Source organism: Danio aesculapii, chromosome 21, assembly GCF_903798145.1.
Source record: "Danio aesculapii chromosome 21, fDanAes4.1, whole genome shotgun sequence".
Classification (NCBI taxonomy): domain Eukaryota; kingdom Metazoa; phylum Chordata; class Actinopteri; order Cypriniformes; family Danionidae; genus Danio; species Danio aesculapii.
In genome coordinates, this window is record NC_079455.1 from 15,845,239 (window position 1) to 15,862,486 (window position 17,248).

Here is a 17,248-nt window from a genome sequence, read left to right on the forward strand (position 1 = left end):
TGTGTGTGTGTGTGTGTGTGTGTGTGTGTGTTTGGATGCTGTCACTGACACAGAGAGAGGGGAATTGATTGAATTAGTAGATGTGAGACGCAGAGGCCGATGGCACACAGCTCCGGTCGGGCACCGCTGCTCTTTTGACTGCACACGGGTGTGGATGGCATGGGGCGCTCAAACGTCCACAATATATCAGCTGGTCTCGCTTCCAATCACAAACCCAGCATGCGCTTAATGGCTTGATCACGTATCTGAAGCGCTTTCTTCTTTGTTGTGTTATTTTGAGAAAAATCCTGCAGTATATTTTAGCTTGAAGACTGATAATGCTGTATATTCACACTGATTCCACTGGCGATGGAAAATAATTATATTAAATGTTTTTAGATGATGTGTGGCAATGTTTAAGTAATAATTTGATGCTTTTATTGTGTGCCTTGAGGTTTTTTGCATTGTATATACAGTATGTTGCTGTACCTAGCTTTAACCATTCGTTTTCTGGAAGTTTTTAATTATTTATTATTATTATATATATATAAAACTTGAATTATATATTTTAGAAGACCAAATACGCAATGTGATGTACAGTATTTAACATATTTCAGATCATATTTTTGTTCATATTTAGTATATCATGCATAATACTGTACATTCGCACTGATTTCACATCGAAAAAAAGATTCATTGGATTTGCTAATTGTTTTTAAGGGAAGTGGTGGCAAATAATTTATATGGACTGAATTTAAACAAACAAATTAAGTTGAACATAACTGCATTTCATTTGTTTGTTTAAATTGAGTCTATATAAATTGTTTGCCACCACTTACCTTAAAAACAATTAGCAAATCCAATGAATGATTAGTTTTCAGTGCACCGGCAAATGCCAATGAAAAATGAATGGACTCAATTGATATTTAATGTGTTTAAATACTGTGTTACAACGTTGAAATAAGTATTTGATGCACTTATTGTGTACTTGGTTTTTGCATTGCTGTAATATTTAAAAAAATAATATTACCCACATGAATTTACAGGTGTAATACATTTTTTGAATCCATATTACTAAAAGGGTCTCATGAACATAAACAAAAGAATTAAAGTAAATATTTTTAAATGTGTTTGTGCTGTAAGTAGTTAAAGAACAAATATAAAATAAACCTACATAGATTGAAAAAGTGTCATTACAGCATATTAATAGTGTCTCTGATTTAAAATTATATTGTAAAACAGTGTAACTTTGTCTTTAAACTATTTTACATGAATTGTTTGATCGATTCAGATTGCTGCTTGTCATGTTCTGATATCGATGCACAGAATTGAAATTGTTTAAAACTGGCTCCTGCTGGCCCTACGACCCGGCTCCGGAAAAGAGGAAGAAAACGAATGAATGAATAATTAAAACTATAATTAGATGCATTTGGGTCAAATATTAAAAGTGGTTTTCAAGCATTTAAAAAGAACACAGTCTGACAAATTTAACGAACGTTTAATATAGCTTTGTTTTCCCCTGTACATTAGAACATCTTGCCTAAATTTCTTTTTTTTTTTTCAGCAAAATGAGTAATGCTCGATAATCTAGCAGAAATTTTGCAGAAAAAGCCACTAATATATTTACAGAAATCAACAGCAATTCATATAGCATTTTGTCAGATATATTTACAATCAAGAATCATTTAATAACATATTTAAATCCTCTTTTATAATATACTGATTAATTGTTATTTTCAGTTGTTTCACTAAACCTAAACTCTCGGCTTATCCAGTTGTAGGTTTTTTAAACCATAAAACATACAGATAACAATAATGTGATTAGATCACTTATTACTTTTATTATTCTTATATATGATTTTATATATTGTTAGAGCAGGTCAGAATAATTTTAATAAACACACCACGCACAAATCTATCTTTTAAATTCATAAATTAATAGGATGTCATAATTATGGAGCAAGAAAATTTTCACAGTATGTCTGATTATATTTTTTTCTTCTGGAGAAAACTTTATTTGTTTTATTTCGGCTAGAATAAAAGCAGTTTTAATTTTGTAAAAACATTTTAAGGTCAAAACGATTAGCCTCTTTAAGCTATTTTTTTTCCATAGTCTACAGAACAAACCATCGTTATACAATAACTTGCTTAATTACCCTAACCTGACTAGTTAACCTAATTAACCTAGTTAAGCCTTTAAATGTCACTTTAAGCTGTATAAAAGTGTCTTGAAAAATATCTAGTCAAATATTATTGACTGTCATCATGGCAAAGATAAAATAAATCAGTTATTAGAGATGAGTTATTAAAACTATTATGTATAATTCTGACTTCAAGTGTATATATATATATATATATATATATATATATATATATATATATATATATATATATATATATATATATATATATATATATATATATATATATATATAATACAAAACACATCTAAAATTTTGTTAAATTTTATAGTTTGGAATTTATTTTGCAATATTTAGAAATATAGAATATAGAATTTTGTTCAAAATGAATAAAAAATAGATTTAAACATATTATCTTTCTATTTCTAAAGATGTTTGATGAATAAAATATTATTTTAATAAATATATACGATTAATAAATCTGTTTTGTTCAAATGCATCAAAACATATGATTCAAAATAGGTTATATTAAGCATGATATATGTTACAATAAATAACGGCAGGATATTTTTTTCATCTATTGTTTGATATTTTAGAATTATTTTCAGTTTATTTTATTTATTTAAAACTTTAGGAAATATGAAACGTGCCCAAATGTAACTAAATGACAAATTAATTACTTTATCTTAAACATCAATTCTTATATTGTTTATATGTCTACAGTTTTATTCATATCTACTTGGCCTCATCATTGCTTGTCTTGTTTAATTGAAGCTTCTTTTCTATTTTTTTTTTCTTCAGTAAACCTCGTATAAGCGTTTGAAGAGCGAATACACAATGTGATATATTTCACTTATTTCAGATTTATTTATTTTTTGTTTCATATATCGCACATCCCTGTTGCACACGGAGTGTCCGTGTATTCTGTGTATTTGTACGAACTCTATTCATTCATTTAAAAGGCACATCAAAGCTGACCTCCTTTCAGACGTGTTTTTAGAGTTGAAGGTTTTTCAGAGCGTCTCAAAGCTTCACATTTCTCTTTTCAACGTGGTATTTATTCGACAAGCTTCTGGTTTTGATGTATCAATACCTTGTATTTCATTGCTCCATTTGTGAGTTCTCATTTCTGTTTTCTTTTGTGTGCCTGTCGAACTCATGTCAGAGTTTACTTTGTGCAGAGATTGAAAATCCAGAGCACAAACAGAAAGTGTCTCTGGTGACAAACGCAGGCTGTCGCCGGCTGTTGTTAAAATCACTCCTTTTGGGTTTTATGCTGCAGCTGCACATGCACTCCTGCTCATTAGTTCTCATATCCGCTTTATTACTAATTAAAATAAATAATTAAATCAGAAACAGCAGAAAAATGTATTTTGAGTCACTGAATTTACAGTAATTATCTTGTTAAAATGTTACATAGTTTTGTTTTTATTACTGTTTCCTTGAATCGCTAGTCCTTTCATTTTTTTATTTAGTATTTACTTTTTATTTTTTATTATTTACAGTGGCCAATCATAACTGAGTACACGCAATTTTGAAAATGAATATTTTTATCCATTGCTCAGTGAATAGGAAATGTATTTTGGTGAATTTAAACAAAACAGATTTATTAAAAAGATATATTTATTAAAATAATATTTTAGTCACTGAACATATTTAGAAATTGAATTAGATAGCAGAATTAAATTCAAGCAAAACAATGCAGAAAAATTACAACCTACAAAATTTCAGCTAAATCTCTCTTTTTTGTTTTCTTGATTTTTCCTCTTTTTAAAATTTGTATTTAATATTTTTCTATAACATGTACATTTCGATGTGCTAGTTTTTGGACTGTTATCGTAAGTTATTTTGTTAGATAAGCTCCAGATTTGGCTTCAGTACTGACTAATCTAATGTATTTGCACACAGGGGCGTTGCTAGACATAAAGCTCTACTGGGGCACGTGCCCCTCCCCCCTCAAAATAATAATAATAAAAAAATTATATATATATATATATATATATATATATATATATATATATATATATATATATATATATATATATATATATATATATATACACACACACACACATATATACATATACACACACACACTATATATATATATATAAGTATAAGAATACTTTTATTTATAATAAATATTATATATATATATATATATATATATATATATATATATATATATATATATATATATTATATCATATAATATTTATTATATTTATTATAAATAAAAGTATTCTTATTATTATACAATTATTCTTCTAAATAATCTTAAATGTAACTGGAAAACAATGTTAAGACAACTGGAGTGATATGCTAAGATCATTTAAGAAATTACTTTTGCATAAATATTAATTTCATTTTAATGAAATTCTATAGACAATTCAATAAAATACAAAAAAAAAGATATTGTTATAGAATTATCTGTTGTAGACTTGAAACATGGCAGATAATTAGGTTTGTTAAGTCTTACCTCTCTGACTCCTCATCCCTCCTTTTTGCTTCATACAAAATAAATCTATCAGGAGGCATGCTTAGTAAGATCACAGTCATATTGTTTAAACTTTAGTTTTGTCCACTTGCAAAACAAAAAAGGCCGTTACGCCGGTTTTACAACGCATGAGCGGCGCGTAACAAGCAGGTAGCCTGCTTTTTTGGCGCGCATGTTAACTACCGGGACTCGCACCAGCAGAAGAGCAGCGCGTGCGAGAACAGCGCGTGGGAGAGGCGCGCGGGTTCTCTGCGCACACTCGGAGATGCTTCAGTTTGCTTTTTGGTTAAACACATTGCTTTCACCAGCGTTGGTTCGGTTGCACATAGAGAATAACGTCTTTATTTCGGAATTACCACTCTTAATAAATACACTTGCATATGAAGTAAATCATACCTCAATGCATTTACTAGGGGACTGGAGATTTTCACTGGGGCACGTGCCCCAGTGAATTGGGTCTAGCGACGCCCCTGTTTGCACACATATAATGTTGTATAGCTTCCTATTAAAAACATGAGTCTAAAAGATTTGTGAGGGGTGTACTTATATATGTTCAGCACTGTAGATATACAAATATTATTGTTTGTATATACATTTTATACATTTTTTCATGTCAATTTAATTAAAGTTATTTTAATATATTAAGTTCTAATTAGTTTTTTAATGTTTTTAAATATTTTATTTCATTTAATTTCTTTTAAAGTTTGCTTTGTCAATCAAGGAAAATGGTTGTTTAATTTAATTATATTAATTTATTATTATTATTATTATTATTATTATTATTATTATTTATTATTATTATTATTATTATTATTATTATTATTATTATTATTATTATTATTATTATTATTTATTCATTCATTTTCTTTTCGGCTTAGTCCCTTTATTAATCTGGGGTTGCCACAGCAGAATGAACTGCCAACTTATCCAGCATATGTTTTACGCAGCGCATGCTATTTTATTCATATGTTTTTGTCTATAATATTTCTAGATTAAATTTCTTTATTTTTCTTTTTTTCCACATTTTGCTTTAATGGATAATTTAACATCTATAAAATTATACAGTTAAAATAATAATAATAATAATAATAATAATAATAATAATAATAATAATAATAATAATAATAATAATAATAGGGCAGCACTGTGGTGCAGTGGGTAGCTCGATCCCCTCACAGCAAGAAAGTCGCTGGTTCGAGCCCCGGCTTGACCAGTTGGCATTTCTGTGTAGAGTTTGCATGTTCTCCACATGTTCGTGTGGGTTTCCTCCGGGTGCTCCGGTTTCCCCCACAAGTTCAAATACATGCGGTACAGGTGAATTGAATAAGCTAAATTGTCCGTAGTGTATGTGTGTGAATGCAGGAGTGTATGGGTGTTTTCCAGTGTTGGGTTGCGGCTGGAAGGGCAACCGCTGTGTAAAACATATGCTGGATAATTGGTGGTTCATTCCACTGTGGTGACCCCTGATTAATAAAGGGACTAAGCAGAAAAGAAAATGAATGAATAAAATATTTTTCTAGGAACTCTGTGATTTTTTATTTTATTTTGTAGTTTAATATTCATAACAGTAATTGATGAGGTGTACAGTCCTACTTTACCAAATGCCAAATTTGCCAAATTTCACGACATTCCAGTTTAAACACTAAATTACTTTTTATTTCTACTAGTTTTCATGATTCTGTCTGTTTTTCCAGTTTGTAACATTTTTACAGCAACTGATACACTCATACAAAACAATTGCAAAATGCCGCTTGCATCATTAATCTTCAATGAGATGAAAAGGATTTCTAACCTGTATAATTTGTATATAACTAAAATATAAAAGCCAAACATAATGTACACTACCGGTCAAAGGTTTGGGGTCGTTTTTTTAAGAAAATTATTCTGTTAATCAAGGCAGTATTTATTAAATGAAAAAAAAAAAAGAGTTAAAGTGTTAATTACTTATTTAATAAATATTTATTTATTACTTATTGGATGTAATTTCAAATATAATTATTACTCAGTCATTATTGCTTTTATTACTACTACCATTAATAATAATAATATTAACAACAACAACAATAATAATAATAATAATAATAATAATAATAATATTAACTATAATAATAATATTAACTATAATAATAATAATAATAATAATAACAACAACAACAACAACAACAACAACAATAATAATAATAATAATAATAATAATAACAATAATAATAATAATATTAACTATAATAATAATAATAACAATAATAATAATAATAATAATAATAATAATAATAATAATAATAATAATAATAATAACAATAATAATCATAATAATCATAATAATAACAATAATAATAATAATAATAATAATAATAATAATAATAATAACAACAACAATAATAATAACAATAATAATATTAACAATAATAATAATAATAATAATAATAATAATAATAATAATAATAATAATAATAATAATAATAATAATAATAATAATAATAATAATAATAATATTAACTATAATAATTAATATTAGAGTGATTTCTGAAGGATCATGTGATTTTGAAGACTGGAGTAATGAAGCTGAAAATTCATCTCTAAATCACTGGAATAAATGATTAAATTAAATTAGAAACAACTTTTGAACATTTATTTTATAGTGCAATAACATTTCACAATTTGACAATTTGTTCTGTATTTTTGATGAAATAAATAAAGCCTTGGTGAGCAGCATTAACTTATTTCAAAACATTTAAAAATCCTACTAACCCTAAACTTTTGACCGGTAGTGTAATTATTTATAAACACAAGTGTGAACAAGTAGCTGTGATTCCCTTCAGTGTGTAATTTCATCAACCAGCAATGGTTTCACTCCATAAAGTAACACAGTTCTCCCACTGTGTGTGTGTGTGTGTCTTCAGGTCGTCCCCTCCCCCCCACGCCCTCATCCAGTCTGCTGCCACCTGCCCCTCCTCCCCCCTCCGTCCCCCTGCACCAGGCCGCCTCCTCCATCAGGGAGTGTCAGATGCCCCTTTTGGACAGCGGCTCATCCCATACCATCCTGGACCCCCCTCCCGAAGACGAGTTCTCCCCAAACTCCTACCTGCTCCGCGCACAGCCCCCCATCACCGGTAAGAGCACCTCCATCACCATCATCACCCGTATCTCTCTCAGTCCAGCCCTCCATTCACCCAAAACCACATCAACACCATCCCATATCTTAGAGTTTAGCCTAGGTTGCAAATATTTTTCTGCGATATCGAGTATCATGTTAACAGATGAAATTAAAAGCTCTGTTTGAAAAAATGTAATAATTTAAGCACAGTTGTGGATGATAATAGGGTGATTATGTAATGGAGTGCATCTGCATAAAATAAACCAAGTCAGGTACACATATTAAATAATTAAATGTAAAATAAATAACACCTTATAATCTTTGTTGCATATAAACTACACATAAATACAATGAATATTTTTTGAAGTTACAAAAAATTAAGTTTCTTGTGCCTGAATGTTTTTAACTGGCTTTAAATGAGCAGCCACAGGCCTAAAACACATGCAAATGATTACATTTGTTTGTAACGTAATGCTTAAACTTTGGAATTACTCCAGCATTATGTGTGTTTTTAACTCCTTCTCAGCTATAATCCTGATTCGACAGATTCCTGCAGATGTGCACATTGCGATATCGATGCTGACATGATATATTGTGCAGCCCTAATTATTAGTCTTTTCTTAAAGATGTAGTTCTTTTAAAAATAAATAAATATATTCTTCAAAATGTCTTCTTTTGTGTTCAACTAAAAGAAAAAAAAACTTAAACAAGTTTGGAACAAGCAAGGTTGAGTAAATGATGACAGAATTTAAATTAAATCTCTTTAATGCGTTGAACAATCCATCTAAGGATGACTTTCCAAGTGAAACAGAGTAAATGGGAGGGATTGGAATGGAATCATGAAGAATAACTGATGATATTAGAGCTTAATATTAGTTTTTAATAGCATCTATGCATTAATTTAAGCAAGTTGAATAGTTAATCTTGCGTAAGTGAACTATGATGATGTATTTTTATAATATTTCACTGTATATGGTGTGAGGCAGTGGTGTTTTTATCAGTGTGGTGCAGACTTATATTGGTACTCTTGGTAAATATGAGGACCCTTTAGTGCATTGAAAGATCCATCTAAGAATGTTCTTCCGAGTGAAAAAGAGTAAATGCTCATGTAAGTAAGAGAGGCATTTGATTGAATCCTGAAAAATGACTGATGATATTAGAGCTTAATATTACTTTTTGCTAGTATCTATGCAGTCATTTAAGAAAGTTAAATAGTTAATCTTGCTTAAGTGAATTATGATGATATATTTTTATAATATTTCACTGTAGATGGTGTGAGACAGTGCTGTTTTTATCAGTGTGGTGCACAGTAAAGTTGGTACTCTTGGTAAATATGAGCAAAGAAGGCTGGGGAAAATATGTATTGATTGTTTAAGCATTGTTTTTGAGTGTGTTTCCGGATAAGTGTAGAGGCATTTTTCTTTTTTCGGGTGATTTTAGGCATGTCAGGATTGTGGTTTTGGAGACTTTCTGTGCCCAAACTCCAAATAACATCTGCCATTCTCCATCTGTGAGTCTTGGAAAAAATTGACCTCTTGAACCACCGTCATAACAGTGATAAACTGCAAACTGAACTACACTGTTCCAATTTACCATGACCTTTTATGTGAAGCTGCTTTGACACAATCTACATTGTAAAAGCGCTATACAAATAAAGCTATGATATGATGATGATAAGACACACATCATCTTCTAGACTGATTCATAACACTTACAGTTGACTAGAATTTCTTCATAATTGCTCTGATTGTGGAAACGGGCATCTTTATTTTTTTATTTTTATTTTTTTGCTGTTTTCTTACAGCCACCTCACATTTTGAGAAGCTCAAAAATCATTTGTTCTTTGCTTTTACCCATTAAGACTGAGCTACCCATTAAGACTAATGACTGACTGAGTTAGCTCTCTATGTACCTTAATATGCACTGAAAAATAAAAAATATCAATGGGAATTGATATTTATATTTAGTGTATAATAATATATTAAACAAAGTTATATAACAAAGTATAAATGTTAAAGAAAATATTAAACAATGAAGGCATCTTTGATCATATTTATTAAGTGTACCAATATTAGCAGAGGGGACTGTATTCATTTAGGATACAGCATAGTTTTGATTGTGCTTAAAACAAGCCATGCTTTACATTAAGGACAGTTTGTATATGTTTTTTATAAGCTTTGATGATCCTAACTGTACAATCAAATCTGTGTTTGAGAAAGATGGCGCCATCTATGTCTTTAGTCTTTTCAAGCAGTGTTATGATTTTTGTGTTAAAATAAGTGCTGGTGCTGGGTGAGCAGTTTATTTTCAACACTGATTCATCATTCATACTCAAAATCACAGTTATGAAAGCAACTTTACACATGAAATAATGGTTTTATAAATTATTGTAAATGTATTTGTTTCTGTAATTCATCCAGAGATTCTCCAAAGATATTTGGATCCAAAGATTCATCCTGTAATGAAACATCAAATCTTAATGAGTGAATTCTTGGATGGTTCATTTAAAGTGAGATTTAATATATATTAAATTGACATTACAAATAGAACATATTTTGTCTCAACCTCTTGTAATTTATTTTGTAATTAATTTTGTAAGTTATTTATTTATTTTTTGTAAACGTGTCTATTTAGAAGGTGACGCAGTGGCGCAGTCACTGGTTCGAGCTTCAGCTGGGTCAGTTGGCGTGGAGTTTGTGTGGAGTTTGCATGTTCTCCTTGCGTTCGTGTGGGTTTCCTCTGCGTGGTCCGGTTTCCCCCACAGGCCAAATCATGCGGTACAGATGAATTAGGTAGGCTAAAATTGTCAGTAGTGTATAAGTGTGAATGAGAGTGTGTGGGTGTTTCCCGGTGATGGGTTGCAGCTGGAAGGGCATCTGTTGCATAAAACATATGCTGGATAAGTTGTCAGTTCATTCCGCAGTGGTGACCCCAAATTAATAAAGGGACTAAGCCGAAAAGAAAATGAATGAATGAGTGAATGTCTATTTAGAGTTGGGTTAGAATTGTGATCTCGATTTTAAACATACTAAAACTTTTTGGATTCTCAGTTCATCCAGAATTGTATTATACAATTAATCTGAAGGAGTTTGCAGATTTACAGATCTCAGATTTAGGCCCAATGCCAATTCTACCCCTTTAGCCCTTCCTCTCACCCCAATTCTCAAGCCATTTCTCTTTAGCTTGAAGGCGTAGGGCTAAGGAGAAGGGGTAGATAGCCCTTCGAATGGAGATTTTTCAGGACCACACTCGAAACCAAAGGGTAAGAAAATTTCTCCAAATACACCAGACACAACGTCAGGATAGTTACAGCCAGAAGTAAGGAGATCCACAAATTAGTATTTTTTGTTATTATTACGATTGTTTACAACAAACAAGCACATGTTTTAATACATTCATAACTGCGTTCGTATTTTACCATCATGCCATAATAGTAATTCCTGTATAGTAGTCCCACAATATACTGAGACTCGATGACACTTGAATCCCCTGTCAGAGAAGTCTAGTGGCTAGCGATGACCTTTTTACAGTGTCTGCTATAATCTTAATGTTGTTTTTTGTGTGTTTACTTAGATGAATATGGCCACGGTGTAAATACACAGTACAGTTATGATCTTATTTCCACGTTAGATCGTTATGATAACATAATAAATGCCTTCAGTGATTTCCTGAAGATAAATACCAAAAAATAACACAACTGGAATAACTACAGCAGTCGCGATCGTCTGATCTCATATGAAGCAAGAGATAGCGATGACATGATGACGTGTGCAGGTGCTGTAGTGGTGTCCCATTTCTTAGGGGTAAATTTTGAAACCCTTCCTCTTCACACTCGGGTTTAAGGGGTAAGGGGTAAGGGGTAGGGGTACAAAAATAGAATTGGGATTGAGCCTTAAGATATTCAGTTTAGGTTTTTTGGGTCAGTACATAACATATATTACAGATATATTCTCCATCTGCAAATATTGGAAAGTGGTGAAAATAATTTTAATTTTATTGTCAGGGGTTCAAGAGCTTTCTGTATGTGCTAAATGTCATAAAAGGAGCACGGTAACATGAGTGTACTAATTCTGACTAATAGGCTTACATAAATAGTATTCTTATTAAGACAGATATGCTTATGGTACCATGGCATATAATGCACACTCTAAAATGAAATTTATTACTAGTGAAATGTCCTGCTGTTTAATTTGTTGGACTTTGGTTTGTTTCTGAGATCAGGTCTGCTTTCATTAGGTTATTTTTGCGAGGTTAATTTTCCCTTAACAGTTTCAGAAGACACTGAAGGGAGTTTGGCGTATATTTGCATTTCTCACCATTTTATTAGCATTAATATAAATGAGCTTTTCTTTATTAATCAAAGAACTAGACAGCGGTGTCTGATAGGACAGCATGCGCACATCTTTTTGTGCTGTCAGCATGAAGCATTATATAACAGTATTAATGAACAATTACCAGTCAATACCAATCGACAGATGATCAGTCTGAGTGACTCCAGTGCTAATCAATGACCTGGAGCTTTACTGAGATCATTGAGGTATGTTAAGAATCATTTCTTGCGTTATACGAAACAAGTAATTTATGTTTATATCAGTTTTAAAATATAAAATTAGGAAATGTATATTTTGATATACTTGATTATATTATTATTTAATATTATTATTAATATTATTTATATATATATATATATATATATATATATATATATATATATATATATATATATATATATATATATATATATATATATAATATTTTATTTATTTAGATTTGAGTTCATGTATTTTTCATAACTTATCTTTATAACTTTATCTAGAGATAAAAAAACTGTAGTTATGAATTGGATGACATTTATAAACCTTGCATGGTAACAGAATTGTTTATTATAGAAAAGTAAACAAAAATTAATATTAAAAAAAAGAAATATTAATGTACACACCACCAGATACTAATAAAAATGTATTAGTTAGTTTGTTTGTTTGTTTATTTGTTTGTTTACTTACTTACTTACTTACTTACTTACTTACTTACTTACTTACTTACTTACTTACTTGTACATTTATTGTATTAATGTTACCAAGGCTGGGTGGACAGATTGATTATTTTAAATGATTTTAGTAAATTATTCCTAACTGTGTCATCAATTTCAAATGTTTCATGCTCATACAGGTGCACTGCGTTCAGCACAAACAGTGTTATCCTCTTCTTCAAGTGCAGCCTGGGTCGTATCTTTAATTACCTTCTGTTGTTTTTTTTTGTTTTTTTTTGCTTTTTTGTTTTAAGGATGAGATGGTGTTGTGCAAGCTGTCTGTGTTTGCATTTGCATTCAGCGCTGTTTTCTCCTGCTGCTGGAAAGCATTTTGGGCCACTGAGAAGCACTCTCTGATTACTAATATTTAGGTGCATGATTTTATCGTAATTTACAACAACCCAACAGCTGTAAAATTGTAAATAATACACACATCAATAATAAATGAAAAAAAGATTTCACAATTTGCTTATAAAAGCTTGTAGCGTCTTATAGGTATGTTTTTGTTTGTGTGTGTGTGCGTGTGCGTGTGCGTGTGCGTGTGTGTGTGTGTGTGTGTGTGTGTGTGTGTGTGTGTGTTTAGTCACAGAAAGAGATCTGAGATGATTTCTGACACCCTCAGCCTGCCACTGTGCTTTTGTTCTCTGTCTCTCCCTCTCTTTCTGTCCATAAGCAAATACAGAAAGTCTGTCTTTTCTTTATAACCTCTTGAGGTAAAATGTAATGTAGCACATTACCCAAAATGTGTTGGGTAAAAGAGATTTTTCTGATTACTCTGAAAACTGCTTGATCCTTTTTCTATTCTGAAATACTCCTATATCAGTATGCTAAAATCAAAAATAAAATAAAATAAAATAAAATAGCTTTACATTTGAATTATATTATATTATATTATATTATATTATATTATATTATATTATATTATATTATATTATATTATATTATATTATATTATATTATATTATATTATATTTGTCACCAGATGATCATTAGTATAAAGGTCAAATTAAATGATAAAGTTTTTACATTGCACTGCGTTTGTAAAATCATAATTATTATTATTATTTTTTTTTTGTATTCACCATAAATTGGACTAGATGGTTAATTAATTTGTTAATTTGTGTGTGTTTGCGTGCCTGTATGCCTGCGTATTATTTACATCCTTTTACACTTTTTGTATTCGCTCAATATAATCAAACATCCGCGAACGATTATGTAGTGGAAAATCTCGTTTACCAGTTTAGTTCTGAGACCTGTCAACAATTGTCCAGACAGTTTCACGTGCTCTTTAGACCCACAGAGACGTGCATTTTTGGGACTTAAAAAATTTGTCTGGCCCGGGTTTCTAAATCTCCTAAAATGTCCCGAATTCAACTTTGCTTGTATGCGTTTTTGCATGACTCTTTCATTAAAGACTACTTTCCGTCTGGTTTCACAGCTGACAGCGCACGCACAGCCACAAGACCTGGGAGAAAAAGTAAATAATAGATTTATTAATATAAACGACTCAGAAAAAGTTCACTATATACTCAGCGAGGACGAAATGACATCTTAACTGGCTGCAAAATAAATGTAAACCATTAGTAATGGTTAATCAACGCATTTACCTTATTTTAAAAAACCTACTCATTTTAATCTTGCAATTATAGTAATTTTTAGAGATATTGTCTGTTTTTATTAGCTTTTCTGTCATTTATTTCTCATTTACTGATTATTTTATCAATTTGATGATGCTAATATTTACATAGGATATTTTATATACATATCTAAAATGCTTTGGCATTCAAATTTGCTTTGAACTTGAATGAGAAAGAGAAGCAGATTTTACCTGTCAGAAGGTGCACATGGCTCCTGAATAGCATAAAAGTATTTCTTTTTATTTCAGTCTTTTTTAACAGTCTTTTTTTTTCTTTACTTTAACCCATTGAAAAGAAACAGTGTCATAATAAATACAGTTATTATTAAAAATGAGATTATGTTTTGTTTGTTGCATAGTTAACTATTCGTGTGATGTGGGTATGGTGTGTTTCAATCTGGCCACCACTGATGTGTGACCATTAATAAGACAAATTTCAATTTAACCACTTCTATTTGAAAACCTTTCTCTGTTTTAAAGTATCATAGTTATATTTTTCTTATTTTCCTTTGCATTTGCAACATAAAATAATTTACACACAAAAAAAATCATTCAAATCATTCAAATCATTCACAAAAAGGGTGTAAAAGCTCATCAAAAAGAAAAAAAAAAACACTGAAGGGATTGTTACCGTTTACATCAGGATTATAATATGGTCATAAAAAAATCAGTTATTGGTCAATTGATTATTTCTGTACAACATGTGCTTTGTTTTATTTGCTTAAAATTTACAGCAAATACATATCATATCTCACCATACCAAACCTTTTTATCGGTGTGTGTGTGTGTGTGTGTGTGTGTGTGTGCGCTTAACCTTATGTACTCTAATTTATGGTCATACATTTAACTAGACACGACCAGAGTAACCAGAGTTTTAGAAGAATGCTTTATAATTATATTCAAATCATTGTTACAACCGGGCAATTAATCAAAGAGTGCGAGATTGTAATTATTAACCACATGAATATGCTAATGTTATCTCATTTAAAATTTATTTCTACACAGAAAATCATCTATTATGAGTCTCATTTATTGGATCAGATCAGAATATTCGTTCCACTCTTTTTCTCTTGATCGTACATTATGAAAACCGGTGCAGAGGTAAAGCCAGACACTGTAGGCCAAAAACTATTATTTTTTCCCCATGCACCTGCTAGTTTTGAGATATTGGGCTTTCACAAATCGCTTATTTTCAGAAGTACATCATTTGACTGATTATATGCAACATTTTATTCTACAGAAGAAAAAAAAAGAAAATTTTGTATTTATTTTATTTCAATTTGCATTATTTTAATAATTTAATAATTTATTTAAACCATGAGATTTATGAAACATTTTTTAACTTAAATAACATTAACTAATGTTAAGAAATAATAAAAAAAAAAAAAACGGTAATAAATACATTACTAATAGTTTGTTCATGTTAGTAAATATACTAACTAATGGACCATTATTTTTTTGTAGTGTTACTTAATTTTGTGTAATATTGACATTGCGATAATTAGTTTTTCTGCGATATACAGTATATTGCGATCTGAATATAGTTTCACAAGATGACTTAGATGACTGTTAATTTGAACTATTAAGATAGTTTAACATCAGAACAACATTTTATGCATACATTCAAGTTAATATAAAATAGTGTTGCTTTGTGTTTTTGACAAAAACTAATACAGCTTTATATCTTTCTAAACAATTATTAATAAGTTCTGCTCTTAGATATTGAACTGCAATTCAGACATTATAGAAAATACAATATCTGTTAATAGTAAATACATTAACTAATAGACCATTATTTTAAAGTGTTAACTAATTTTGTAACACATTGGGCCTATTTAATATATATAAATAACGTATATATAATATATATATATATATATATATATATATATATATATATATATATATATATATATATATATATATATATATATATATATATATATATATATATATATATATAACTTGTTTGCAATTTCTAATGTGTTAAATCAGCTATGGGAGTAGGGCTGCACCATATTGGAAAAACTGACATTGCGATAATTAGTTTTTTTGCGATATAAAATGCAATTTGAATGTAGTTTCACAAGATAACTTAAGTAACTCTATTTGGAAAGTATTTAGGTAAAATTAAGTATTCATTTTAGGGCAATGCATCTGCAAAAAACATTAAAAATGATACAAAAATATGCCAAATAAAATAAAGCACAGATGAAAATGTTAGAACACAGATAAAAATGAAATAAACAGCGCTTCATAGATTTTGGTGGAGTCTAACAGCATTGAGGTTCAGAAACGCAATAATCAAATGTAAATGAACACCGAATAGTCTTCATTGTATTCCTCCATATTCAGTTGTGGCCTTTTTTTGTAATGTATGCGAGTGTCGTAAAGGTGTAAGAAAGTTTAACCTGGTGCCATAATATCAATCTGCTACATCTGACGCTATTTCTGTGTCTTTAATGTAACGAAATCACCCCAGGGGTCGCAATCAAATGGAATTTAAAAAAAAATTAATTAAAGGATGATGGCTTTTTATTTGCATGTTGTTTTTTCTAATAGTAATAATTATATTGTTATTATATTCTAACAGTTTAATAAAATGAATTTGATTTTTGGAAATCACCAAGCGACCCCCCCCCCCCTTCCCCCCTCTTGTTGTCTTGCCTCTTTGTTGAAGTGACCAAATTTAGAATTTCTTGTGCCCAAATGCTTTAAATGTGCTTGAAATCTTATAGTTACAAGGCTTAAAAATACATTAAAATGTATTTCACACTATTAGAACATATTAGATTCTGTCAGGTTTTATTAATCCCAACATATATTGCAGATCCTGCGATTACAGATACACACATTGCGATATCAATGCTGA

At 30.0% G+C, this 17,248-nt stretch overlaps 1 protein-coding gene across 1 annotated transcript in view; it reads left to right on the forward strand.

The window, feature by feature from the left end:
• The window catches only part of tenm2b (teneurin transmembrane protein 2b), a 218,739-nt gene that overhangs the window by 14,343 nt on the left and 187,148 nt on the right, over positions 1-17,248 (forward strand). Inside the window, exon 3 of the mRNA XM_056446894.1 lies at positions 7,518-7,727. Coding sequence (XP_056302869.1) covers positions 7,518-7,727 — 210 coding nt within the window. The remainder of the gene's footprint in view (positions 1-7,517; positions 7,728-17,248) is intronic.